General features: G+C 49.4%; 1 protein-coding gene across 2 annotated transcripts in view; it reads left to right on the forward strand.

Moving 5' to 3' along the window:
- scyl1 (SCY1-like, kinase-like 1) overlaps window positions 1–26230 on the forward strand; it is a 65605-nt gene that overhangs the window by 24704 nt on the left and 14671 nt on the right. For both annotated transcript variants that reach the window (XM_063036419.1, XM_063036420.1), the window contains exons 7-13: window positions 2673–2831; window positions 8541–8648; window positions 10885–10998; window positions 13612–13767; window positions 17108–17296; window positions 19774–19849; window positions 22323–22499. In XM_063036419.1, coding sequence (XP_062892489.1) covers window positions 2673–2831; window positions 8541–8648; window positions 10885–10998; window positions 13612–13767; window positions 17108–17296; window positions 19774–19849; window positions 22323–22499 — 979 coding nt within the window. The remainder of the gene's footprint in view (window positions 1–2672; window positions 2832–8540; window positions 8649–10884; window positions 10999–13611; window positions 13768–17107; window positions 17297–19773; window positions 19850–22322; window positions 22500–26230) is intronic.

Genomic DNA, 26230 nt, shown 5'->3' on the forward strand with positions numbered 1-26230 from the left:
GAGGTTCAGGAGTAATTGGATCTGTATCTCCCCCGTCATTCACTGTCTGAGGTTCGGGGGTAATTCAGTCAGTGTCTCCCTGTCACTCACTGTCTGAGGTTCGGGGGTAATTCAGTCAGTGTCTCCCTGTCACTCACTGTCTGAGGTTCGGGGGTAATTCAGTCAGTGTCTCCTCATCACTCACTGTCTGAGGTTCGGGGGTAATTCAGTCAGTGTCTCCCCATCACTCACTGTCTGAGGTTCGGGGGTAATTCAATCAGTGTCTCCTCATCACTCACTGTCTGAGGTTCGGGGGTAATTCAGTCAGTGTCTCCCCATCACTCACTGTCTGAGGTTCGGGGGTAATTCAATCAGTGTCTCCCTGTCACTCACTGTCTGAGGTTCAGGAGTAATTGGATCTGTATCTCCCCCGTCATTCACTGTCTGAGGTTCGGGGGTAATTCAGTCAGTGTCTCCCTGTCACTCACTGTCTAAGGTTCAGGGGTAATTCAGACCGTGTCCCCCCCCCCCCCATCACCCCCCCCCCATCACACACTGTCTCAGGTGCAGGGTAATTCAACCTGTGCCTGCCTTCCCACTGCCAATCACTCACTGTCTGAGGTTGAGGGGTGTTTCAGTCCATGTTGCTCACTACGTTTCATAGAACAGAGAACTGTGCAGCTCAGTGCAGACCTTTCAGCCCATAATATTGTACTGACTTTTAACCTACTCCATCATCAACCTGACACTTTACACTCACATAGACCTCTCGGGGTGTGTCGTGTCAGTATTACAGAGATTCTGGGGAGTGCGTCATTTCAGTATTTACAGAGGTTCTGGGGAGTTTGTCATGTCAGTATTTACAACGAGTTCTGGGGAGTGTGTCATGTCAGTATTTACAGAGGTTTCTGGGGAGTGTGTTGTCTCAGTATTTACAGAGGTTTCTAGGGAGTGTGTCGTGTCAGTATTTACAGCGGGTTCTGGGGAGTGTGTTATGTCAGTATTTACAGAGATTCTGGGGAGTGTGTCGTGTCAGTATTTACAGAGGTTTCTCGGGAGTGTGTCGTGTCAGTATTACAGAGGTTTCTGGGGAGTGTGTGATTTCAGTATTTACAGAGGTTTCTGGGGAGTGTGTCGTGTCAGTATTTACAGCGGGTTCTGGGGAGTGTGTCATGTCAGTATTTACAGAGATTCTGGGGAGTGTGTCGTGTCAGTATTTACAGAGGTTTCTCGGGAGTTTGTCGTGTCAGTATTACAGAGGTTTCTGGGGAGTGTGTGATTTCAGTATTTACAGAGGTTTCTGGGGAGTGTGTTGTCTCAGTATTTACAGAGGTTTCTAGGGAGTGTGTCGTGTCAGTATTTACAGAGGTTTCTGGGGAGTGTGTGTTTTCAGTATTTACAGAGGTTTCTGGGGAGTGTGTCGTGTCAGTATTTACAGAGGTTTCTCGGGAGTGTGTCGTGTCAGTATTTACAGAGGTTTCTGGGGAGTGTGTGTTTTCAGTATTTACAGAGGTTTCTGGGGAGTGTGTCGTGTCAGTATTTACAGAGGGTTCTGGGGAGTGTGTCGTGTCAGTATTTACAGAGGTTTCTGGGGAGTGTGTTGTCTCAGTATTTACAGAGGGTTCTGGGGAGTGTGTCGTGTCAGTATTACAGAGATTCTGGGGAGTGTGTCATTTCAGTATTTACAGAGGTTTCTGGGGAGTGTGCCGTGTCAGTATTTACAGAGGTTTCTGGGGAGTGTGTCATTTCAGTATTTACAGAGGTTTCTGGGGAGTGTGTCGTGTCAGTATTTACAGAGGTTCTGGGGAGTTTGTCATGTCAGTATTTACAGCGGGTTCTGGTGAGTGTGTCGTGTCAGTATTTACAGAGGTTTCTGGGGAGTGTGTCGTGTCAGTAATTACAGGTTTCTGGGGAGTGTGTCGTGTCAGTATTTACAGAGGTTTCTGGGGAGTGTGTCGTGTCAGTAATTACAGAGGTTTCTGGGGAGTGTGTCGTGTCAGTATTTACAGAGGTTCTGGGGAGTTTGTCGTGTCAGTATTTACAGTGGTTTCTGGTGAGTGTGTCGTGTCAGTATTTACAGAGGGTTCTGGTGAGTGTGTGGTTTCAGTATTTACAGAGGTCTGGGGAGTGTGTCAATATTTTGAGGGTTCTGAAGCGTGTGTCGGTCTTTGCAGAGGGTCCTTGAGTGTGCATGTTGGAACCTATCCTTCAGCCTGCTGGTACATGCTTTCAGGCTTTTTTATCTTCTGTTTGATGGGGGGGGGGAGGAGAGGGGGTGTCAGGTGGGTGTTTTATCTTCTGTTCGATGGGGGGGAGGAGAGGGGGTGTCGGGTGGGTGTTTTATCTTCTGTTCGATGGGGGGGAGGAGAGGGGGTGTCAGGTGGGTGTTTTATCTTCTGTTCGATGGGGGGGAGGAGAGGGGGTGTCGGGTGGGTGTTTTATCTTCTGTTCGATGGGGGGAGGAGAGGGGGTGTCGGGTGGGTGTTTTATCTTCTGTTCGATGGGGGGAGGAGAGGGGGTGTCGGGTGGGTGTTTTATCTTCTGTTCGATGGGGGGGAGGAGAGGGGGTGACGGGTGGGTGGAAGTTTTGATCAGGTTGATTGCTTTACTGAGGCAGTGAGGAGAGTAGACAGACTCTGGAGTTCTCTGTACCTGAGGATAGCCATTCCCTGCTCTCTGCTTCCAATCCCCAGATTAAGGAGCCGGCTGAACGACAGACCTTCTTCGCAGAGCTGAGTTCGCAGCTTGACAGTTTCCCCGAGGACTTCTGCAAGCACAAGATCTTACCACAGCTGCTAACGGCGTTTGAGTTCGGCAATGCTGGGGCAATCATCCTTGCTCCTCTGTTCAAAGTAGGTCGCATCTCTGCGGTAGGGCATATGTCTCGGGATCGTGCCGTGGTACAAGCTGTCGTCATCAGTGTTGGCCTGTGGTGTTGGGTGCAAGTGTGCTGTAGGTGAGAGGACAAAGATTTTACGGGACCCTGAGGGGCAGTTTCTTTTTTATGTGGAACAAGCTGCCAGAGGAAGGGGTTGAGGCAGGTATGATAACGATGTTTAAAGACACTTGGACAGGTACGTGGATAGACCATAAGACAGTACGACACTAAGTCATTCAGCCCATCAAGTCTGCTCTGCCATTCCATCATGCCTGATTTATTATCCCTCTCAACCCCATTCTCCTGTCTTCTCCCTGTAACCTTTGATGCCCTGACTAATTAAGAACCTATTAACCTCCGCTTTAAATATACCCAATGACTTGGCCTCCACAGCCATCTGTGGGAATGAATTCTACAGATTCACCACCCTTGGGCTAAAGAAATTCCTCCTCATCTCTGTTCTAAAGAGATGTCCTTCTATTCTGAGGCTGTGCCCTCTGGTCCGAGAGTCTCCGACTATCGGGAGCACCCTCTCCACATCCAGACCACCTAGGCTATCTTCAGTAAGTTTCAATGAGATCCACCCTCATTCTTCTAAACTCCAGCAGGTACGTGCCCAGAGCCATCAAATGCCCCTCAAGTGTTCCTCCTTTCATTCCCGGAAATCCTCTCCAATGCCACCATATCTTCTTTTAGATAAGGGTCCTCAAAGTGCTCACCATATTCCAAATGTGGGCTAACCAATGCCTTACAAAGACTCAGCAAAGCATCTTTGCTTTTATATTCTAGTCCTCTTGAAGTGAATGTTAACATTGCATTTCCTTCCTTGCCACAGACTCGGCCTGCAAGTTAATCTTAAGGGAATCGTGCAAGAGTACTCTTTATCTTCTTTGTCCCTTCGCTGTCTGATTTTTTTTTTTTAATTTTTTTCTCTTTTAGAAAATAGTTTACACTTTTATTCCTCTACCAAAGTGCATGGCCGTACACTTCCCTGTGCTATATTCTATCTGTCACTTCTTTGCCCATTCTCCTAATCTGTCTGAACCCTTCTGCAGCTTCCCTGTTCCTCAACATTACCGGTCTTCGTACAGTATCGTCCACAAACTTGTCCGCAAAGCCATCGATATCACCATCCAAATCATTGACATGTAATGTAAAAAGAAACGGTCCGATGCTGATCCTTACAGAACACCGGCAGCCAATCAGAAATGGCTCCCTGTGTTCCCACTCTCAGCCTCCTGCCAACCAGCTAATCCTTTATCCATGCTAGAATCTCTCCTGTAATACCATCTTGTTAAACAGTCTCATGTGTGGCACCTTGTCAGAGGCCTCCTAATTCTCCTTTGTCTATCCTGCTTGTTATTTCGACCAGATTTGTCAGGCAAGGTTTCCCCTTAAGAAAACTATGCTGACTGTGGCCGGTTTTATCACATGCACCCCTAAGTACCTGGAAGCCTCATCCTTAACAATGGACTCCAACATCTTCCCAACCACTGATGTTAGGCTAACTGGCCTATAATTTCCTTTCTTCTGAATTCCTCCCTTTTGAAGAGTGGAGTGACATTTGCAGTTGTCCAGTACTCTGGAACCATTCCAGGATCTAGTGATTCTTGAAAGATCATTACTAATGCCTCCGCAATCTCTTCAGTCATCTCTTTCAGAACCCTGGGGTGTAGTCCATCAGGTCCAGGTGACTTGTCTACCTTCAGACCTTTCCGCTTCCCAAGCACCTTCTCCCTATTAATAGCATCTACGCTCACTTCTGCCCCCTGACACTGTGAATTTCTGGCATACTGCTTGTGTCTTTGATGGTGAGGACTGATACAAAATACTTAAGCTCATTTAGTTAGGATGAGAGGGGAGCTCATTGAAATCAATGGAATATGGAAAGGCCTAGATAGCGTGGATGTGAAGAGGATGTTTCCTGTAGTGGAGGGTCTCAGATTAGAGGGCACAGCCACAGATTACAAGGATGTCCCTTTGGAACAGGGATGAGGAATTTCTTTGGCCAGAGGGCGGTGAATCTGTGGAATTCATTGCCACAAATGGCTGTGCAAGCCAGGTCATTGCATATATTTAAAGCAGACGTTGATAAGTTCTTGGTTAGTAAGGCCGTTAAATGTTATGGGGAGAAAACAGGAGAATGGGGTTGAGATGGATATTAAATCAGCCAAAATAGAATGGCAGAGCAGACTTGATGGGTTGAATGGCCTAATTCTGATCTGTGTAAATGTGCCTGGAATATATTGAATGAAGCAGTCTCTACCACCTCCCTGGGCAGAGATTTCCATAGATTCACTACTCTGGGAAAAACAGTTCCTCCTCATCTGTGTCCTAAATCTATTCATCCAAGACATCAATTATTCAAAGGTTGCAGAGGGTATACAACCTGAGATTCTCACTCTGCAGACATCCTTGAAGCAGAAGAAAAAGCCCCAAAGGTGAATGACAAGGGAAAAAAATCATAAGAAGTGGGAAGCCCCCCTCTCCACCTCCCCCATGCACAAGCAGCAGCAATCCTCCCCCTCCCCAACTTACTCTAGCATAAAGTCTCAGCATTGCCATGCCCACCACCCACCATGTCAGCAACAATAAAGCCTCCAAAGGGAGACCCTGGTCTACAGCACATCAAAAACTAACCTGAACAGATTTTCTCCACCTGTATCTGCTGAGTGCAATGCCTTCCCAGCTTTTAGATGTGATGTTGAATTTCATCAGGTGGATTTTGATGTCATTTTTGAAGCCTTTCCTTTGCCCACCAGGGGCTCACTGACCTTCCATCAACTGGGATTAAAGAACCATCCACCTCAAACGGGACTTCCTGTTTTAATTCTGGTTCCCATTCCCGTTCTGATGTGGCCTTCTCTTGTGCCTAGATGAGGCCACCCACAGGGTGGAGGAACAACACCTTGTATTCCGTCTGGGTAGCCCTCAACCTGATGGGATGAATATCGATTTCTCCTTCTGGTGAACAAATCTCTTCCCCCTCTCCCGTTCACCTATTCCCTGCTCTGACCTTTTACCTCTTCTCACCTCCCCTGTTCCTTCCTTTCTTCTGTGGTCCACACTCCTCTCCTATCAGAGCTTACAGGAGCAAGATTTATCCGTTAGATGAGTGGTCAGCGTCAGTACGACCAAAGAGCTGACTGTGGGTTTCAGAAAGGGTAAAACAAGGGAACACAATCCAATCCTCAGAGGGTCAGAGGTGGAGAGAATGAGCAATTTCAAGTTCCTGGGTGTCTATAACTCTGGTCCCAACATATTGATGCAGCTATAAAGAAGCAAGACTGGTTATTTCGGCACAGCTTTGTGGGCTGAAGGGCCTGTATTGTGCTGTAGGTTTTCTATGTTTCTATATTTCATTCGGAGTTTGAGGAGATCTGGTTTGTCAGCGAAAACACTTGAAAACTTCTACAAGTGTACTGTGGAGAGCGTTCTGGCTGCAGCACCTTCTGGTATGGGGGTGGAGGGCTACTGCGCAGGATCGAAGTAACTTGCAGAAACGTGTAAAGTTAGTGAAATCCATCATGGGCACTAGCATCCGTAGTTTCCAAGACATTTTCAAGGAGCGGAGCCTTAGGAAGGCGGTGTCCATGATTAAGGACCCCACCACCCAGGGCATGCCCTCTTCTCACTGTTAACATCAGGAAGGAGGCACTTACTCAACTGTTGTTGTGTGAATGAAATCACAGGAGAGAGTTACTGATAGATATAAAGCAGCTTCTTTATTCGACAAAACAAGGTACAGTAGGCATCATACGGAGACGCTTTCGGTGGAAAGGTCTGCCGGCCCAACGTGGGGCTCAATATTTATTTGCTAAACACAAAGGACAATTCCATATTTACAAAGTATAGGCAATGCTTTCCTTTGAAGCTACATACAAACTTCACACCTTCTGATTCGCATCCATCCCACAGGCGCCAGCAGCGTCTGGACTGGGCTTTAAGGAATCCATTGTTCCAAACTCAATCCACGGTACATTGTCAAGGAACAGAAGACTGGTAGCCAAATCCATTTGTTAAATGTACATGGCCTAAACCCAAAAATCACTCTTAACATCAACGAGTCAGGAACAGTTTCTTTCCCTCTGCCATTCGATTTCTGAATGGATATTGAACCCATTGAACCTCACTACTTCTTGTTTCAAATATTTTTTATTGGTTTTTAAATAAAGAGAGCATAGTATAAAGGAGATTAGTGCAGTTCATAACAAATGTATCAAATGTACAATTCACATCTATGAAAGAGATTCACCCATAGTACAATCATGCTTTGGTTGCCTCCCTGCCCTGACCCACCCCTCCCAATCCCCATCTCCAAGCCATCATTGCATTAGCGAAAAAGGTTAAACAGGACCTTTGTCCCCACAGAGCTGCATTGGTATAGGGAAGGTGTATTTTCCTAATACATAGACTGTTGTATGTTTACAAGTCTGGGTGCGTAGAATTTTACCGGGAAATACTGGAAGTCAGGGATTTACGTGCAGAGGAAAGGAAAACCTTTAGTGTGGCTGGGAATTCTGAAAATATTCAAGAAAGGGTCCCCACACCTTTTGGAAATTTATGTCCGAGTTGAGAATTGAATAATGGATCTTCTCAAGGTGTAGACTGGTCACGATGTCCCGGAGCCACTGAGCGTGGGTGGGCGGGGCAGCGTCCCTCCACCTGAGCAAGACTGCGCGCCTGGCCAACAGAGAGCAAAAGACAGTGTGCGACGTTTAGTCGGACTTAGGTGCGTGTCCCCCTCTCCAGAGGTTCTGAAAAGAGGGATCAAAGGGTTAGTTTCCAAATTATAATTAAATATTTGGGATAGAGTTTGGAAAACATCTTTCCAGTATCTTTCCAAGCTAGGGCATTTCCAGTACATGTGAATAAGGGAAGCCTTGCCCCTTTTGCATTTGTCGCAGCAGGGATTAACATACTGGGTAAATGCGAGATAATTTAATTTTAGACATATGGGCCCTGTGTACAACCTTGAACTGTAACAAGCAGTGCCGGGCACATAAAGAGGTTGAGTTAACTAACTTAAGAACTGAATCCCATACATCGTCTGACAGTGAGAAATTTAAATCTTGCTCCCAGGCAGTTTTAATTTTGTCAAGGGGGGCTTGCCTCAGGGCTGCTAGCTTGTTGCAAATAGCAGATATTAGACCTTTGCGCAATGGATTCATGCAGAGAAACATATCAACGACGTTTGTGTCGGGTGCCTCAGGGAAGTTTGATATCAAAGGGCTGTTAAAATGTCTAATTTGCAAATATCTGAAGAAATGAGTGTTGGGTAGGTTCAGCTTTGCAGCCAGTTGCTCAAATGATCAAAGCAGTTGTCTATTAAAAAGACCTTTAAAGTGCCTGTTGCCCTTCCTGTACCAGTCTTGAAATGTTGAATCATGTATAGAAGGCTGGGAGAGATGATTTTTTTATCTCTAGTCTTTTTTTTTTGCAGGACTTATTTTAACTTAGCTATTTAATAGTCATACATATGTATACTTATCATAACAGTTTTTTTCTCTTATATTTATTGATCATGTATTTCATTGTACTGCTGCTATAAAGTTAACAAATTTCACCACATATGCCGGTGATATTGAACCCGATTGTGGATATAGCAGCCATGCATTATCGTGTAGGTTACCACCACTGCGTTTGGACAGGCTGTTACCTGTAGGACATGCTCTCTCTGCAGGTGGGCAAGTTCCTGAGTGCTGACGAATACCAGCAGAAGATCATCCCCGTTGTGGTTAAGATGTTTTCCTCTACAGACAGGGCAATGAGGATTCGCCTTCTCCAGCAGGTCGGTAACCACACAGTCCCTGCATTATATCACCCCTCTCCACCTCCACTCTGCGATCTCTGCTCTCCCATCTCTCAGAATCAGATTTATAACTACACTGTCTCTGCCATTTAACCCTCCCCATCTCCACAATGTGATCTTTGCTGTTCAACCTCTCAATCAGATTTATAACCACACCGACCCTGTGTTGTGTCACCCTTCCCCTTGTCCACTCTGTGATCTCTGCTCACCCACTTCTCAGAATCAGATTTATAACCACACTGTCCCTGCCACGTAACCCTCCCCATCTCCACTGTGTGATCACTGCTCTCCCACCTCTCGGAATCAGATTTATAACCACACCATCCCTGCCTTGTGACCCTTCTCATCTCTGCTCACCCACCTCTCAGAATCAGGTTTATAATCACACTGTCCCTGTGTTGTGTCACCCCTCCCCATCTCTGCTCACCCACCTCTCAGAATCAGATTTCTAACCACACCGTCCCTGCGTTATGTCACCCCTCCCCATCTCCACTCTGTGATCTCTGCTCTCCCCTCTCAGAATCAGATTTATAATCACACCGTCCCTGCCTTGTGACCCTTCCCATCTCTGCTCACCCACCTCTCAGAATCAGGTTTATAATCACACTGTCCCTGTGTTGTGTCACCCCTCCCCATCTCTGCTCACCCACCTCTCAGAATCAGATTTCTAACCACACCGTCCCTGCGTTATGTCACCCCTCCCCATCTCCACTCTGTGATCTCTGCTCTCCCCTCTCAGAATCAGATTTATAATCACACCGTCCCTGCCTTGTGACCCTCCCCATCTCCACTCTGTGATCTCTGCTGTCCCACCTCTCAGAATCAGATTTATAATCACACGGTCCCTGCCTTGTGACCCTTCCCATCTCTGCTCACCCACCTCTCAGAATCAGGTTTATAATCACACTGTCCCTGTGTTGTGTCACCCCTCCCCATCTCTGCTCACCCACCTCTCAGAATCAGATTTATAACCACACCGTCCCTGCGTTATGTCACCCCTCCCCATCTCCACTCTGTGATCTCTGCTCTCCCCTCTCAGAATCAGATTTATAATCACACCGTCCCTGCCTTGTGACCCTTCCCATCTCTGCTCACCCACCTCTCAGAATCAGGTTTATAATCACACTGTCCCTGTGTTGTGTCACCCCTCCCCATCTCTGCTCACCCACCTCTCAGAATCAGATTTCTAACCACACCGTCCCTGTGTTATGTCACCCCTCCCCATCTCCACTCTGTGATCTCTGCTCTCCCCTCTCAGAATCAGATTTATAATCACACCGTCCCTGCCTTGTGACCCTCCCCATCTCCACTCTGTGATCTCTGCTGTCCCACCTCTCAGAATCAGATTTATAATCACACGGTCCCTGCCTTGTGACCCTTCCCATCTCTGCTCACCCACCTCTCAGAATCAGGTTTATAATCACACTGTCCCTGTGTTGTGTCACCCCTCCCCATCTCTGCTCACCCACCTCTCAGAATCAGATTTATAACCACACCGTCCCTGAGTTATGTCACCCCTCCCCATCTCCACTCTGTGATCTCTGCTCTCCCCTCTCAGAATCAGATTTATAATCACCCAGTCCCTGCCTTGTGACCCTTCCCATCTCTGCTCACCCACCTCTCAGAATCAGGTTTATAATCACACTGTCCCTGTGTTATGTCATCCCTCCCCATCTCTGCTCGCCCACCTCTCAGAATCAGATTTCTAACCACACCGTCCCTGCGTTATGTCACCCCTCCCCATCTCCACTCTGTGATCTCTGCTCTCCCCTCTCAGAATCAGATTTATAATCACACCGTCCCTGCCTTGTGACCCTTCCCATCTCTGCTCACCCACCTCTCAGAATCAGGTTTATAATCACACTGTCCCTGTGTTGTGTCACCCCTCCCCATCTCTGCTCACCCACCTCTCAGAATCAGATTTCTAACCACACCGTCCCTGCGTTATGTCACCCCTCCCCATCTCCACTCTGTGATCTCTGCTCTCCCCTCTCAGAATCAAATTTATAATCACACTGTCCCTGCCTTGTGACCCTTCCCATCTCTGCTCACCCACCTCTCAGAATCAGGTTTATAATCACACTGTCCCTGTGTTGTGTCACCCCTCCCCATCTCTGCTCACCCACCTCACAGAATCAGGTTTATAACCACACCGTCCCTGCGTTTTAGTCCCAGTAGCAGCAACGCAGTGACTGCTCGATGCTTCTCATTGTAGATGGAGCAGTTTATACAATATCTCAACGAAGCGACTGTCAACTCCCAGATCTTCCCCCACGTCGTCCACGGCTTCACGGACACTAACCCAGCGATCAGGGAACAGACGGTCAAAGTGAGTGTAACAGAATCTTCAGTTGTGGGCTTCATTCAAGATAGTTTAATGTCACTTCCAGTACATCAGTGTGAAGGAGAACAAAATAATTGTTATTCCACATCTGATGCAGCAAAAAAAACACAGTAAGATGAACAACACAACAGTAAAAAAACAATAAATATCAATAGATAAAATAGGTTTTATACATTGATTGTATGTCCAGGGAGGGGTAACACTCTGGTGAAGGGGCTTGTTGTGTCCATTCCGGGGCAGCTCCCTCACCTTTGGTCCCCACTGAACACTCAGCTCTCACCTGTAGCTCCAGTTATCTGTTTGCAGCCACCCCCAGTGCACCGCTTCGACAGGTGGGATAAGCCAGGTGAGGGTAGCTGGTGGGCCTCACACCCCGGTGAGAGAGGGACATGCCGGTCCGAACGCGTGAAGTCAGCTCCGGCGGACTGAGCGGATGAGACCTTCAGTGAGATCCAACGGCCAAAAAAAGGTGGATCTGAAAGGCTCCTGGGAGAGCAAAGGGTATGACAAGGCACAGAGGACGTCACGGTCATCCACTGCCCAAGGAAGACCCCAGTTTGTGATGCTTGTTCATACCACTGGACCCGGACTTCTGAGGTTGAGAGAGTGGAAACTGCCCCAGTGCAACGGCGTTTCCACTTTACAGACTCTCCCGCACAGGTTTCCCGTGGTTTCCCGTCATCGTCAGACACGGTGGGCAGCCACCATGTCCGTGAAGTGACACGAGGCACAAGTATCTGTACATAAGGTGACTGACAGGACATGATGAAGTAGTGGTGGTTGGGGGTGTGGAGGGGTGGGTGAGTGGGTGCGGAGGGGTGGGTGTGGAGGGGTGGGTGAGTGGGTGCGGAGGGGTGGTTGGGGGTGTGGGGTGGTGGTTGGGGGAGTGGAGGGGTGGGTGAGTGGGTGTGGAGGGGTGGTTGGGGGTGCGGAGGGGTGGGTGAGTGGGTGCGGAGGGGTGGGTGAGTGGGTGCGGAGGGGTGGTTGGGGGTGCGGAGGGGTGGTTGGGGGTGCGGAGGGGTGGGTGAGTGGGTGCGGAGGGGTGGGTGAGTGGGTGCGGAGGGGTGGTTGGGGGTGCGGAGGGGTGGTTGGGGGTGCGGAGGGGTGGGTGAGTGGGTGCGGAGGGGTGGGTGAGTGGGTGCGGAGGGGTGGTTGGGGGTGCGGAGAGGTGGTTGGGGGTGCGGAGGGGTGGGTGAGTGGGTGCAGAGGGGTGGGTGAGTGGGTGCGGAGGGGTGGGTGAGTGGGTGTGGAGTGGTGGTTGGGGGAGTGGAGGGGTGGGTGAGTGGGTGTGGAGGGGTGGTTGGGGGTGCGGAGGGGTGGTTGGGGGTGCGGAGGGGTGGGTGAGTGGGTGCGGAGGGGTGGTTGGGGGTGCGGAGGGGTGGTTGGGGGTGTGGGGTGGTGGTTGGGGGAGTGGAGGGGTGGGTGAGTGGGTGCGGAGGGGTGGTTGGGGGTGCGGAGGGGTGGTTGGGGGTGCGGAGGGGTGGGTGAGTGGGTGCGGAGGGGTGGGTGAGTGGGTGCGGAGGGGTGGTTGGGGGTGCGGAGGGGTGGTTGGGGGTGCGGAGGGGTGGGTGAGTGGGTGCGGAGGGGTGGGTGAGTGGGTGCGGAGGGGTGGTTGGGGGTGCGGAGGGGTGGGTGAGTGGGTGCGGAGGGGTGGGTGAGTGGGTGCGGAGGGGTGTGTGAGTGGGTGCGGAGTGGTGGTTGGGGGCGTGGAGGGGTGGGTGAGTGGGTGTGGAGGGGTGGGTGAGTGGGTGTGGAGGGGTGGTTGGGGGTGCAGAGGGGTGGGTGAGTGGGTGCGGAGGGGTGGGTGAGTGGGTGCGGAGGGGTGGTTGGGGGTGTGGAGGGGTGGGTGAGTGGGTGCAGAGGGGTGGGTGAGTGGGTGCGGAGGGGTGGGTGAGTGGGTGCGGAGGGGTGGGTGAGTGGGTGCAGGTGTTGGTCAGCCTCACTGTTATTCTGAGTTTTTCGATCTCAGTGTGGATGCTGTGTAACCTCCTCACTGATGGGAGTGGGAATGGGTGGGTGGCCCTTTTTGCAACACCTTTCTGTAGATATGCCCTTGATGGCAGGTAGGCTGGTGCCGATACTGCATTGGGCAATTTTGACTGTCCGCTGCAGAGCTTTCCTGTGCAGTTTCTGTATCGTGCCGTGATGCAGCTTGTTAGTAAGCTCTCTACTGCGCCCCTGTAAATCACATGCGTATAGGTATGCTTCGTCCGGCTCACCTCAGCCTCCTCAGAAAGTAGAAATGTTAGTAAGCTTTCCCAATTGTGTAGGATGTACTCTGGGACCATGAGAGGTTGTGCGAGATGTGCTCTCCCGAGAGTTTGAAACTGCTCAGTTTCCACTGCTGTGCAGCTGAAGTAAAGAGGGGGTGTGAGTTTCCTGAAGTCGATAACCATCTCCTTTGCCTTGTTGACATTGAGGAAGAGGTTATTTGCCTGGCACCAGCCCTTGAGCTCTTCCACCTCCTCTCTGTAGGCTGGGGTCTGTGACTGTGGGGCTTATGGAGCAGAGACAGGCCATTCTGCCCATCTGGATAGTGCTGGGGAGCCCAGGTTATGTGCGGTTGCTTCTGGCCCTGACACAAGTCCTTTCTTGCAGTCAATGTTGTTGCTGGCCCCTAAGCTGAGCGACGCCAACCTGAACATGGAGCTCATGAAGCACTTCGCCCGCATGCAGACCAAAGACGATCAGGGTCCCATCCGCTGCAATACCACCGTCTGTCTGGGCAAGATTGCCGCCCATCTCAACGCCAACGTAAGTGCCCGCACATACAAGATGATCAGAGATGTTATCCCAGGCCAATATGAGGGGGCGTAAGCTGTAGAGAGGGTGCAGCAGAGATTTACTGGGATGCTGCCTGGATTAGAGAGCATCCCTTACGAGGAAAGGTCGAGTGAGTTAGGGGTTTTCTCTTTGGAGCAAAGGAGGGTGAGGGGTGACTTGATAGAGGTGTACAAGATGATAAGAGGCATGGGTTGAGTGAACAGCCAGAGACTTTTCCCCTGGGTGGAAATGGCTCATAGACGACGGCATCATTGTAAGGTGATTGGAGGAAAGTATAGGGGGGGATGTCAGAGCCAAGTTTTTTTGCACAAACAGTGGTGGGTACGTGGAACGTGGTGGTAGAGGCAGCTACATTAGGGGCATTTAAAGGACTCTGAGACCAGAAGACTATAAGAAATAGGAGCAGAATTAAGTCATTCAGCCCATCAAGTCTGCTCCACCATTTTATTCTGACTGATCCATTTCCCTCTCGGCCACATTCCCCTGGCCTCCTCCCCATAACCTTTCAGGCTCTGATTTATGAGGAATCTATCAAACTCCGCCTTAAATGCATCCTGTGATGTGGCCTCCACTGCCTCCTGTGGCAACGAATTCCACAGATTCACCACCCTCTGGCTAAAGAAATTCCTGCTTATCTCCATTCCAACTGGACACCCCTCTATTCTGAGGCTGTGCCCCCTGTTCTTAAATCCTCCCCACATCCACTCTATCGAGGCCTTTCAATATTCAATGCAGCGAGTACAGGCTCAGAGCCATCAAAAGCTCCTCATACAATAAACCTCGCATTCCCAGGATCATTTCTGTCAACCTGCTTTGAACCCTCTCCAATGTCAACACATCCTTTCTCAGATAAAAGCTCAAAACTGCTCACAATGCTCCAAGCGAGCCTGGACATTACATCCTTGATTTTATATTCCAGTCCTCTCGAAATGAGTGCAAACATTGCATTTGCCTTTCTCACCACCGACTCAGCCTGCAAGTTAACCTTCCGGGAATCCTGCATGGAGGACTCCCAAGTCCCTTTGTGCCTCAGATGATTGAAGTTTCTCCGTTTACAAAATAGTCAACATTCTTATTCCTTCTACCAAAGTGCATGGCCATACATCACACTGTACTCCATCAGCCACTTCTTTGCCCATTCACCAAATCTGTATAAGTCCTGCGGACTCCCTGCTTCCTGAGCACTGCCTGCCCCTCCACCTATCTTCGTATCATCCACAAACTTGGCAACAAAGCCATCAATTCTGTCATCCAAATACAACATACAACATAAAAAGAAGCGGTCCCAACACAGACCCCTGTAAAACACCACTAGTCACTGGCAGCCAATCAGAAAAGGTCACTTTATTCCCACTCTTTGCCTCCTGCCAGTCAGCCAATCTTCTGCCCATGCTAGCATCTTTTCTATATATACCATGGGCTCTTATTAAGCAGTCTCTCATGTGCTACCGTGTCAAAGGTCTTCTGAAAATGAAAGTACACGACATCTTAGTCTATCCTGCTTGTTATTTCCTTACAGAGTCCCAATGGATTTGTCAGGCAAGATTTTCCCTTAAGGAAACTGTGCTGATGACTGCCTATTTTATCATGTGCCTCCAAGTACCCCAAACCCTCATCATTAGCAATTGACTCCAACTTCTTCCCAACCACTGAGGTCAGACTAATGAGCCTATAATTTCCTTCTTGAAGAATGGAGTGACATTTGCAGTTTACAAGTGATTCCCGAAAGAGCATTACTCTTCAGCTACCTCTTTCAGAACTCTGTTATGCAGCCAGTCTGGTTCAGGTGACTTTCAGCTTCCTAAACACATACTCCCAAGTAATAGCAACTGCATTTACTTTTGCCCTTTGACACTCTCAAACTGCCAGCATATTGCCTATGTCATCTACAGTGAAGACGGATACAAAATACTTATTTAGTTTGTCTGCCATTTCCTTGTCCCCCATTACTAACATTATTTTCCAGCAGTCCATTATCTACTCTCACTTCTTTTACTCTATATATCTGAAAACATTTTTGGTATCCTCTTTGATATTATTGAGTAGTTATTTTCTTCATATTTCATCTCTCCCTTCTAGCTTTTTTTTTAGTTGGCTTCTGTTCATTGTTAAAAGCTTCTCAGTCCCCTACCTTCCCATTAATTTTTGCTCTATTATATGCCCTCTCTTTAGCTTTTATGTTGGCTTTGGCTTCCCTTGTCAGCTATGGCTGTGTCATCCTGCCTTTAGGATATTTCCTCTTCTTTGGGAATTATCTATCCTGTGCCTTCCGAATTGCTCCCAGAACCTCCAGCCATTGCTGCTCTGTCATCACCCCAGCTGGTGTCCCCTTCCCGTCAGTTCCCCTCATGCCTCTGTAATTCCCTTTACTCCACTGCATCAGATTTTAGCTTCTCCCTCTCAAACTGTGGGGTGAATTCTATCATGTTATGATCACTGGCTCCTAAGGGTTCCTTTTCCTTAAGCTCCCTGATCAAATCACACAGCACCCAATCCAGAATAGCTGATCCCCTACTGAGTTCAATCACAAGCTGCTGTAAATAGCTATCTTGTTACAAATTCACTCTCTTGGGATCTGAAATCAGCACCAACCTGATTTTCCCCAATTTGCCTGTATAATTGCATTGCATTTCCCCATGACTATCATAACATTGTCCTTTTGACTTGCATTTTCTGTCTCCTGTTGTAACTTAAAGCCCTCATCCTAGCTACTGGTCAGAGATCTGTGTATAACTTCCATCAGGGTCTCTTTCCCGTGTGCCTTTCAGTCAACAAACTGCAGCTTCCAGTTCTTCGAGGAAGTAACAAGCAGGGTGGACAAGGAGAGGCAGTGGATGTCATTTACTTGGATTTTCAGAAGGTGTTTGATAAGGTGCAACACATGAAGCTAGTTAACAAGATAAAATCCAGTGGTGTGACAGGAAAGATACTGGCATGGATAGAGGATTGACTGACAGGTAGGAGACAGCGAGTGGGAATAAAAGGGGCCTTTTCTGGTTTGCTGCCAGTGACTAGTGGTGTTCCTCAGTGGTCAGTATTGGGATCGCTACGTTTCACATTGTTTGTCAATGATTTGGATAATGGAATTAATGGTTTTGTGGCAAAGTTTGTGGATGATACAAAGATAGGTGGAGGGGTAGGTACTGTTTTTAATCTGTTTTTCTAACCTCCATCTTTGCCCACTTTCCCATCGCCACCTCCCAGTGGGTCTGCTACCTGAATGACTGCGATACAAATTTTTCCCAGTTTCTTGGGGTCGCCAACGGTTCCTCCTGCCTCGGGTTAACCACGTAACCGATTCCTTCTACAGACGCGGCAGAGAGTCCTCATCTCGGCCTTCTCGCGGGCGACGAGGGACCCGTTCGCCCCCTCCCGTGCCGCCGGAGTACTGGGCTTCGCAGCCACGCACAATTACTACTCGATCTCCGACTGCGCCTGCAAGATCCTGGTGGTGCTGAGCCCCCTGACGGCAGACCCCGACAAGAACGTCCGTGATCAGGTCGCAGTCAGGACCCTTGTCCTTGTCTTGGGGGAGGTGGGGTGAGAATGGTTGGGGGTTGAGAAGAAGTTTGGCCGGGGGGGGAGGTGGTTCTTATTGTGGTTATCCTGACCCTAATGCAGCTTGGGGCATCGGAGTTCAAAGTCCAATCTAAAGAATTTCTCGTCTTCCCTGTGAACCATGTGAGTTTCTTCTGGGCGATACCGTTTCCTCCCACAGTCATAAGACGTACCGGTTGGTAGTTTAACTGGTCATTGTAAATTTCCCTGTGATTAGTGTAGAGGTTTACAGGCAGCACATCTCGAAGGACCAGAAGGGCCTATTCCACACCCTACATGTAAATAAATAGCCAGCTGATGGTAGACCCCGACAGGAACGTCCATCATCATGTCAGAGCAAGGATCCTCTCCTGGCGGTGGGCTAGGCAGACCTTGACAGGAACATCTGTGATCAGGTCAGCAAGAGCCCTTTCTTGGGGTGTGGGTGGGTGGGACGGAGACTGCTCAGCGGCTGAGGGGATGGAGGGGATTCTTGCTGAGCCCTTGGACGGTAGACCTCAACAGGAACGTCCCGTGATCAGGTGAGAGCAAGGACCCCCTCCTCGGGGTGGAGGAGTTGTGGGGAGGATGCTCAGGCTGCTGGAGGGGAGTGGGGGTGTCAAGAGGAAAGGAGATGATGTGCAGTGTTCTTGGCGATGGTTTGACGCTGGCGAATCTGGATGGGATTCAGTGTGTGGGGGCGGAGTGTAGAACCAGGGACACAGTCAGGGTCAGGGACAGATCGTCATGGACCAGGGTGAGTGGCAAGACTCATTCTCTGGACACACGGAGACCTGGGACACTCGGAATTAAAGATAAAGAAGAGTTTGTCCAGTTCTCTGTAGCTCTGTCCTCCTCTTAACCCAGATTTATTATCAAAGTTTGTACATATCACCATATGTTGTCCTCAGATTCATTTTCGTGCAGGCATTTACAGGAAAATAAAGAAATGCAATAGAATTTTCAACAAATTGTGCTTGGGGAGGTGAATAGTCGCACACAAATGTAACAAAAATTATCTTAAAATTTGTTATGGGGAGGCCGCTTCGAGCACCTACGCTCCGATCATCCGAGACCGTTTTCCAAGCGCCTACGCTCCATCCATCCGAGATTGTTTCACCGAGCGCCTGCTCTCCCTCCATGGAAGACCACTTCACCGAGCGCCTGCGCTCATTCCGTCCAAGATCATTTCGCTGAGGACCCGCACTCCCACCATCCGCGACCGCTTCACCGAGGGCCTGCGCTCCCTCCATCCGAGACCGCTTCACCGAGGGCCCGCACCTGCTCCATCCGGGACAGCTTTACCGAGCGCCCGCGTTCTGTCCGCCACTTCCACTTCCAATTCCTATCCAATATGTCCATCCATGGCCTCCCCTACTGTTGCGATGCAGCCACACTCAGGTTGTATTCCATATGGGTAGCCTCCAACCTGATGGCATGAACATTGATTTTTTTTAAACTTCTGGTAATGCTCTCCCACCCTCTATTCCTCTTCCCCTCTTCGCCTCTTCCCCCCTTCGCCTCTTCCCCCTTCGCCTCTTCCCCTTCGCCTCTTCCCCCTCGCCTCTTCCCCCTCGCCTCTTCCCCCTCGCCTCTTCCCCCCCTCGCCTCTTCCCCCTCGCCTCTTCCCCCCCTCGCCTCTTCCCCCTCGCCTCTTCCCCCTCGCCTCTTCCCCCCTCGCCCCTTCCCCCCCTCGCCCCTCCCCCCCTCGCCCCTCCCCCCCTCGCCCCTTCCCCCCCTCGCCCCTTCCCCCCCTCGCCCCTCCCCCCCTCGCCCCTTCCCCCCCTCGCCCCTTCCCCCCCTCGCCCCTTCCCCCCCTCGCCCCTTCCCCCCTCACCCCTTCCCCCTTCCCCCTCGCCCCTTCCCCCTCACCTCTTCCCCCCTCGCCCCTTCCCCCTTCGCCTCTTCCCCCTCACCTCTTCACCTCTTCTCCCCTTCGCCTCTTCCCCCTTCGCCCCTTCCCCCTTCGCCCCTTCCCCTTCCCCTTCGCCCCTTCCCCCCTTCGCCTCTTCCCCCTTCGCCTCGTCCCCCCACTGCCTGTTACCTCCCCTTTCCTTTCCCCCCTACACTGGCCCCAGTTGTCAACTAGCTCAAGATAAAACTCTCCACTGCACAAAGGAATTGCTTGTTATTATTCCCTTACACTGGTACTGTTCCATGCCTTTGGTACCTGCACTAGCATAAGGATCTCACTTTACCCAGACAAACATGATTTTCACCATTATCCATTATTATGGCTGTAGACGCGGACTCTTCTTAATGCTCAAGATATTGCTATGGACTGGTTTTCCAAACAATCCCACTCCAGATTGACCCTATTTTGTCTTAAGATTTCCATTTTATTTGGCAAGGAGGAATGCCGTTTAACTCTTTCCTTACAACGAATTGTATCAAGAGCCCTGAAGTTCATTTCGGTTATTTCTAATTTTTTTTTCCCAGGCCTTCAAAGCTATCCGGTGTTTCCTGACAAAACTGGAAACAGTGTCAGAGGATCCGTCCGGAGCTGAGGATGTGGGTGAGTGCACTTCGGCATTTTGGATTTGTTCACAAGGATGTGGGCATCACAGTCACAGAGTTTGGAAACGAGCTCTCTGAGCCATTGGCGCTGCTCACAGTTACCCACGTTGGCCCACATCCCTCTAAACCAGGGCATCCCAGCCTGGGCTCTACGGACCACTCGGTTAATGGTATTGCTCCATGACATAAGAGAGGTTCAGAACCCCTGCTCTACGCCTCTCCTATCCTTGTTGAGAGGACGAGGATATAAAAGCAAGGATGTAGTGTTGGGGCTTCGTAAAGCACCAGTGTGCTGAAACTGGAGAGGGCTCAAACAGTTTCACGACAATGGTTCATGGATTGAACGGCTATAAAGAGCATTTGATGGCTCTGGGCCTGTATTCATTAGGATTCAGAAGAATGAGGTGACCTAGTTCAAACCTATTGAACATTGAAAGACCTCGATAGAGTGAACATGGAGAGGATGTTTCCTATAGTAGGGGAGTCTAGGACCAGAGGACACAGATAGAGTGAATGTGGAGAGGATGTTTCCTATAGTGGGGGAGTCTAGGACCAGAGGACACAGATAGACTGGATGTGGAGAGGATGCTTCCTATAGTGGAAGAGTAAGACCGGAGGACACAGCCTCAGAATAAAAGGACGTCCCTTCAGAACAGAGGTGAGGAGGAATTTCTTTAGACAGAGAACATTGAATCTACAGAATTCACTGCCACAGGCAGCTGTGAAAGCCAAGTCTTTATGTGTGTAAGGCAGAGGTTGAAAGATTTTTGATTAGTCAGGACATAAAGCGGTATGGGGGAAGACAGTAGATTGGGGTTGAGAGGGGAACTGGATCAGCCGTGATGAAATGGCAGAGCCAACTCGATGGCCCAAATGGTCTGATAATGCGGCTAATTCATAAGGTCACCTTAAAATTATGCCCTCTGGTTTTTAAGTTCTCCTTACCTGGGAAAAAGGCTCTGCACCTCATGATTTTATAACCTTACACCTCAGACTCCTACACCCCAATGAATACAGATCTAACCTGCCCAAACTCTCCCTCTAACTCAGGCCCCCTATTGTGTTCAGTCCTGGTCCATTGAGTACAGATCTAACCTGCCCAAACTCTCCCTCTAACTCAGGCCCCCTATTGTGTTCAGTTCTGGTCTATTGATACAAATGTTTTGTGTTCTGCACTAGACAACGTCATGATCATTATATACTGTGTTGTATCATGGGCCATCAAGATCCATTGACCATCATTGTTCTCGGCAAATTTTTCTACCAAACTGGTTTACCATTGCCTTCTTCTGGGCAGTGTCTTTACAAGACAGGGTGACCCCAGCCATTATCAATACTCTTCAGAGATTGCCTGGGTCAGTGGTCACATAACCAGGACTTGTGATCTGCACCGGCTGCTCATACGACCATCCACCACCTGCTCCCATGGCGTCATGTGTCCCTGGTCGGGGGGCTAAGCAGGTGTCACACCTTGCCCTGCAGGCTAGTGGAGGGAAGAAGAGCCTTACACCTCCTTTGGTAGAGACGTACCTCTACCTGGCAACATCCTTGAAGACTTAAACCCATGAGAAATCTCTCCCTATCACCTTAATCCTGTGTCCTCTGGTTCTTGATTCCCCAGCCCTGGGAAATGGAGCTCTGTATGTCACCCTCCCCCCCCCCCCCCCACGGCTTCTGCCACTCCCAGGAGCAAGTTTCTGTAGTCACTGGATTGTAGGTGTCATCCCTAACCCCATGCATATGTCTTTGGGGAGCTACACTGCAGCTTCAGGACTCCCTCCAGCTGTGGGAGCCAGGATCCCTTCGCCGAGGGCTCGTTGGTGAGCCTGAGACTGAGCACACAGTACCGTCGCGGTTAGGCAGCGCTTTGTGGTGCCCTGACCAGGCTTCATTTCCCTCCACTATCTGTAAGGAGTTGTTATGTCCTTCCTGTGACTGCATCACTTCAGTTTCTCCAGATGCTCCATATTCCAAAGACGTACCGGTTAGTGAGGGAAATCGGCCGGTTTAGTTGGTAGTTGAGCGGCCGGAAGGACCTGGTGATATGCTGTTTCTTTAAGTTAAAATTTAAAATGAATTGCTGTGACTGAATTTACCAAGGATGTGCAAGGCCACTCCTGAACCTGCAGCCTCTCTCACTGCACGTTCCCAAAGCCGTGCCACCCTGTTACACACATGTGAACGATTAACTGAGGAGCTGTATGTTTTTGGACTATGGGAAAAGCACCCAGAGGAAACCCACATGGTCACAGAGAGAGCACACAATCTCCTTGCAGACATCAGAGGGCCTGAGCTCCCCTCCTGTCCAGGGGCAGGCTGCATGTGGAACCACCGTTTCCTGCTCGCTGTTCAGTCCGCCATCTGAATACAGTAAGTCTCAGGGATTCGCTAACCCTAATCATGTTATCTGTCTCTCCCCTCCCCTCCCTTCCCCCCCCCCAACCTCCCCCTTATCCATCCACCCCACCAAGAAAAGGACACCAGCCCGGCCCCGACAACCCCAGCCGCTGCCCTGGGGGCAGGCTGGGCTGGCTGGGCCGTCTCAGGGGTCTCCACTCTCACATCCAAGTTCATTCGAACGAACCAGGTAGCCGGAGGTCAGTCGGCAGAGGGTCAGCCGGCTGAAGCAGCCCCCAGCACTGAAGGAGGTAGGTGGTGTGTGGTCACTCCTCCAGTTACAGTCGGTGTGTGATTGTGCTGCGTCTGATTATTCCATTGTCCGGTTACAGTCGGTGTGTGTGTGTGATTCTCCTGTGTCTGATTGTTCCGTTACTGTGTGTGTGTGTGAGATTTTCATGTGTCTGTTTACTCTGTTGACCGGTTACAGTCATGGTGCGTGACTTTCCAGGGTAATGGCGGAGATGCTTTGTCTGTCATACACATAACACACTTTGCCCTCTCCTTCAGAGAGGGAAAACTCAATGGTTTTTTTCCCCTGATCAGCCCTGGAACTGGGGCTGTGTGGCGGACGGCAACAACTGCACTCTGGAATCAGGAAAATTGCCTGGTCAAACTCGGCAGTTCAGGGAGCTCCATCAGACCATGAGAGAGAGGAGCAGTTGTCGGCCATTCAGCCCATCGAGTCTTCTCTGCTATTTCAACATGGCTGATCTATTTCCCTCTTCACTCCTTTCTCCTGCTTTCTCAGCCCGACTAATCAAGGGCCTAGCAACCAGTGACCTGGCCTCTATAGTCCACACATTCACCACTCTCAGGCTAAAGATATTTCTCCTCATCTCTGTGTTAAATGGACGTCCCTCTATTTTGAGGCTCTGACCTCTGGTCTTCAACTCCTCCACCAAAGGAAACATCCTTTTAATATCCTCTCTATCTAGGCCCTTTAACATTTTATACATTTCAATGAGATCTCTCCCCACCCCCCCCCCCACCCCGCCATTCTTCCATATTCCAGCAGGTACGGACCAGGGCTGTCAACTGCTGCTCATATGGTAAGCCTTTCATTCTTGTGAAGTTCCTCTGAACCCTCTCCAATGTCAGCATATCCTTTCTTCAATATGGGGCCCAAAACTGCTCACAGTTCTCCAAGCGAGGCCTTACCAATGTTTTATAAAGTATCAACATTACATCCTTGCTGGCCCTCTGGAGATGAACGCTAACATTGCATTTGCCTTCCTCTCCACAGACTGGACCTGCAAACCAACTTTTAGGGAATCCTGCACTAGGATTCCCATATCCCTTTGCACCCTGGTTTCTTTGTATTTTCTCTCCATTTAGAAGATAGCCAGTGCTTTCTTTCCTCCTACCAAAGTGCATGACCATGCACTTCCATCTGCCTCTTCTTTGCTCATTTTCCTAATCTGTCCAAGTCCATCTGTAGCCCCTTTCTGAAAACGACCTGCCTCTTCACTTATCTTCATGACGTCTGCAAACTTTGCAACAAAGTTCAGCAGTTCCATCATTCAAATCATTAACAGACAATGTAAAAAGAATCGGTCTCAACACAGAACTCTGTGGAACACCACGAGCGGCCAACCAGAAAAAGCTGGCTTCATTCCCACTCTCTGCCTCCTGCCAATCAGCCTCTGCTTTATCCATGCTAGAATCTTCCCCGTAATACTTTGGGCTCCTGTCTTGTTAAGCAACTTCACATGTGACACCTTGTCGAAGGGCTTCTGAAAATCCAAGTACACAAGATTAACGGATCCTCCTTTGTCGATCCTGCTTGTTATTTCTTCAAAGAGTTCCAACAGAGCTCTCAGGCAGGATTATCTCTCCAGCGTCATTTTCTTGTGGTCCAATATCTACCCTCATCTCTCTTTTACTCTTTATATATCTGAAAAAACCATTGGTATCATTTTTGATATTATTGGCTAGCTTACCTTCATATTTCATCTTCCACCCCCCCCCCCACCCATAGATTTTTTTTTTAGGTACCTTCTGTTGGATTTTAAAAATTTCCCAATCCTGTACCTTCCCACTAATTTTTTGCTCTTTTATGTGCTCTCTCTTTATGTTGGCTTTGACATCCCTCGTCAACCAGAGTGGCGTCATCCTGCCTTTGGAATATCACTTCTTCTTTGGACTGCCTCTACCCTGCACCTTTCGAATTGCCCCGGAAACTCCAACCATTGTTGCTCTGCTGTCATCCCTGCTAATGTCATAGAACATAGCACATAGAAAGCCTACAGCACAATACAGACCCTTCGGCCCACAAAGCTGTGCCGAACGTGTCCTTACCTTAGAATTTACCTAGGGTTACCCATAGCCCTCTGTTTTTCTAAGGTCTATATAGACCCTATCGTATCAGCCTCCACCACCGTTGCCAGCAGCACATTCCACACACTCACCACTGTGTGTAAAAAAAAAACTTACCCCTGACATCTCCTCTGTAGCTACTTCCAAGCACCTTAAAACTGTCGTCTGAACTTTGGCCAGCTCCTCTCTAATGCCTCTGTAATTTCCTTTACTCCACTGAAATACTGATACATCTGACTTTAGCTTCTCCTTCACAAAATTCAGGGTGAATTTGATCGCATTATGATCACTGTTACTCAAGGATTCCATTACCTTAAGCTCCCTAATCAAATCCAGTTCAATACACAACACCCGATACAGAATTGCTGATCCACTAGTGTGCTCAAACATAGGCCGTTCCAAAAAGCCATCTCGGAGACATTCCACAAATTCTCCCTTGGAATCCAGCGTCAACTTGGCTTCCCCATCCCTCTGCATATTGAAATCCCCCATAGCTAATGTAACATTGCCCTTTTGAGCAACACACACAAAAAATGCTGGTGAATGCAGCAGGCCAGGCACCATCTCTAGGAAGAGGTACAGTCGATGTTTCAGGCCGAGACCCTTCGTCAGGACTAACTGAAGGAAGAGCTAGTAAGAGATTTGAAAGTGGGAGGGGGAGGGGGAGATCCAAAATGATGGGAGAAGACAGGAGGGGGAGGGATGGAGCCAAGAGCTGGACAGGTGATTGGCAAAGGGGATATGAGGCTGGAGAAGGGAGAGGATCATGGGACGGGAGGCCGAGGGAGAAAGAAAGTGGGGGGGGGATCCCAGAGGGATGGGCAAGGAGTTATAGTGAGAGGGACAGAGGGGGAAAAATGGGGAGAAATAAAAAAAAAGTAAATAAATAAGGGATGGGGTATGAAGGGGAGGTGGGGCATTAACGGAAGTTAGAGAAGTCGATGTTCATGCCATCAGGTTGGAGGCTACCCAGACGGAATATAAGGTGGTGTTCCTCCAACCTGAGTGTGGCTTCATCTTTACACTAGAGGAGGCCGTGGACAGACATATCAGAATGGGAATGGGATGTGGAATTAAAATGTGTGGCCACTGGGAGATCCTGCTTTCTGTGGCGGACAGAGCGTTGTGTGTGTTGCTTGAATTTCCAGCAACTGCAGATTTCCTCGTGATTGCCCTTTTGACATGCTTTTTTTATTTCCCGCTGTAATTTCTAGACCATATCCTGCCCACTGTTCGAAGGCTTGTATATAACTCCCATCAGGGTCTTTTTACCCTTGCAGTTCCTTAAATCTATACACAACAGTTTTACAGCCTCCGCTCCTATGTCCTCTCTATTTAAAGATCTGATTTCATTTTTTACCAGCAGAGCCTCTCCTCCTCCGCCTACCAGCCCGTCCTTTCGATAGATTGTGTATCCCAACTGCAATTGTCTTTCAGCCGAGTCTCAGTGATGCTCTCAACACCATAGCTCCCAATCTCTAACTGCGCCACAAGTTCATCTACCTTATTCCTTATACTGTGTGCACTTTCAGTCCTGCACCCAACACCCTTTCCAATTTTGTCCCCACGTTACACTGCAACTCATCCCACTGACAGCAATTTTGCCCTGTCGTCTGCCTGTCCTTCCTGTCAGTCTCACTGTACAGTACCTCTGCTCTGCTTG

The sequence above is a fragment of the Mobula hypostoma genome, chromosome 30, assembly GCF_963921235.1.
Source record: "Mobula hypostoma chromosome 30, sMobHyp1.1, whole genome shotgun sequence".
Lineage (NCBI taxonomy): Eukaryota > Metazoa > Chordata > Chondrichthyes > Myliobatiformes > Myliobatidae > Mobula > Mobula hypostoma.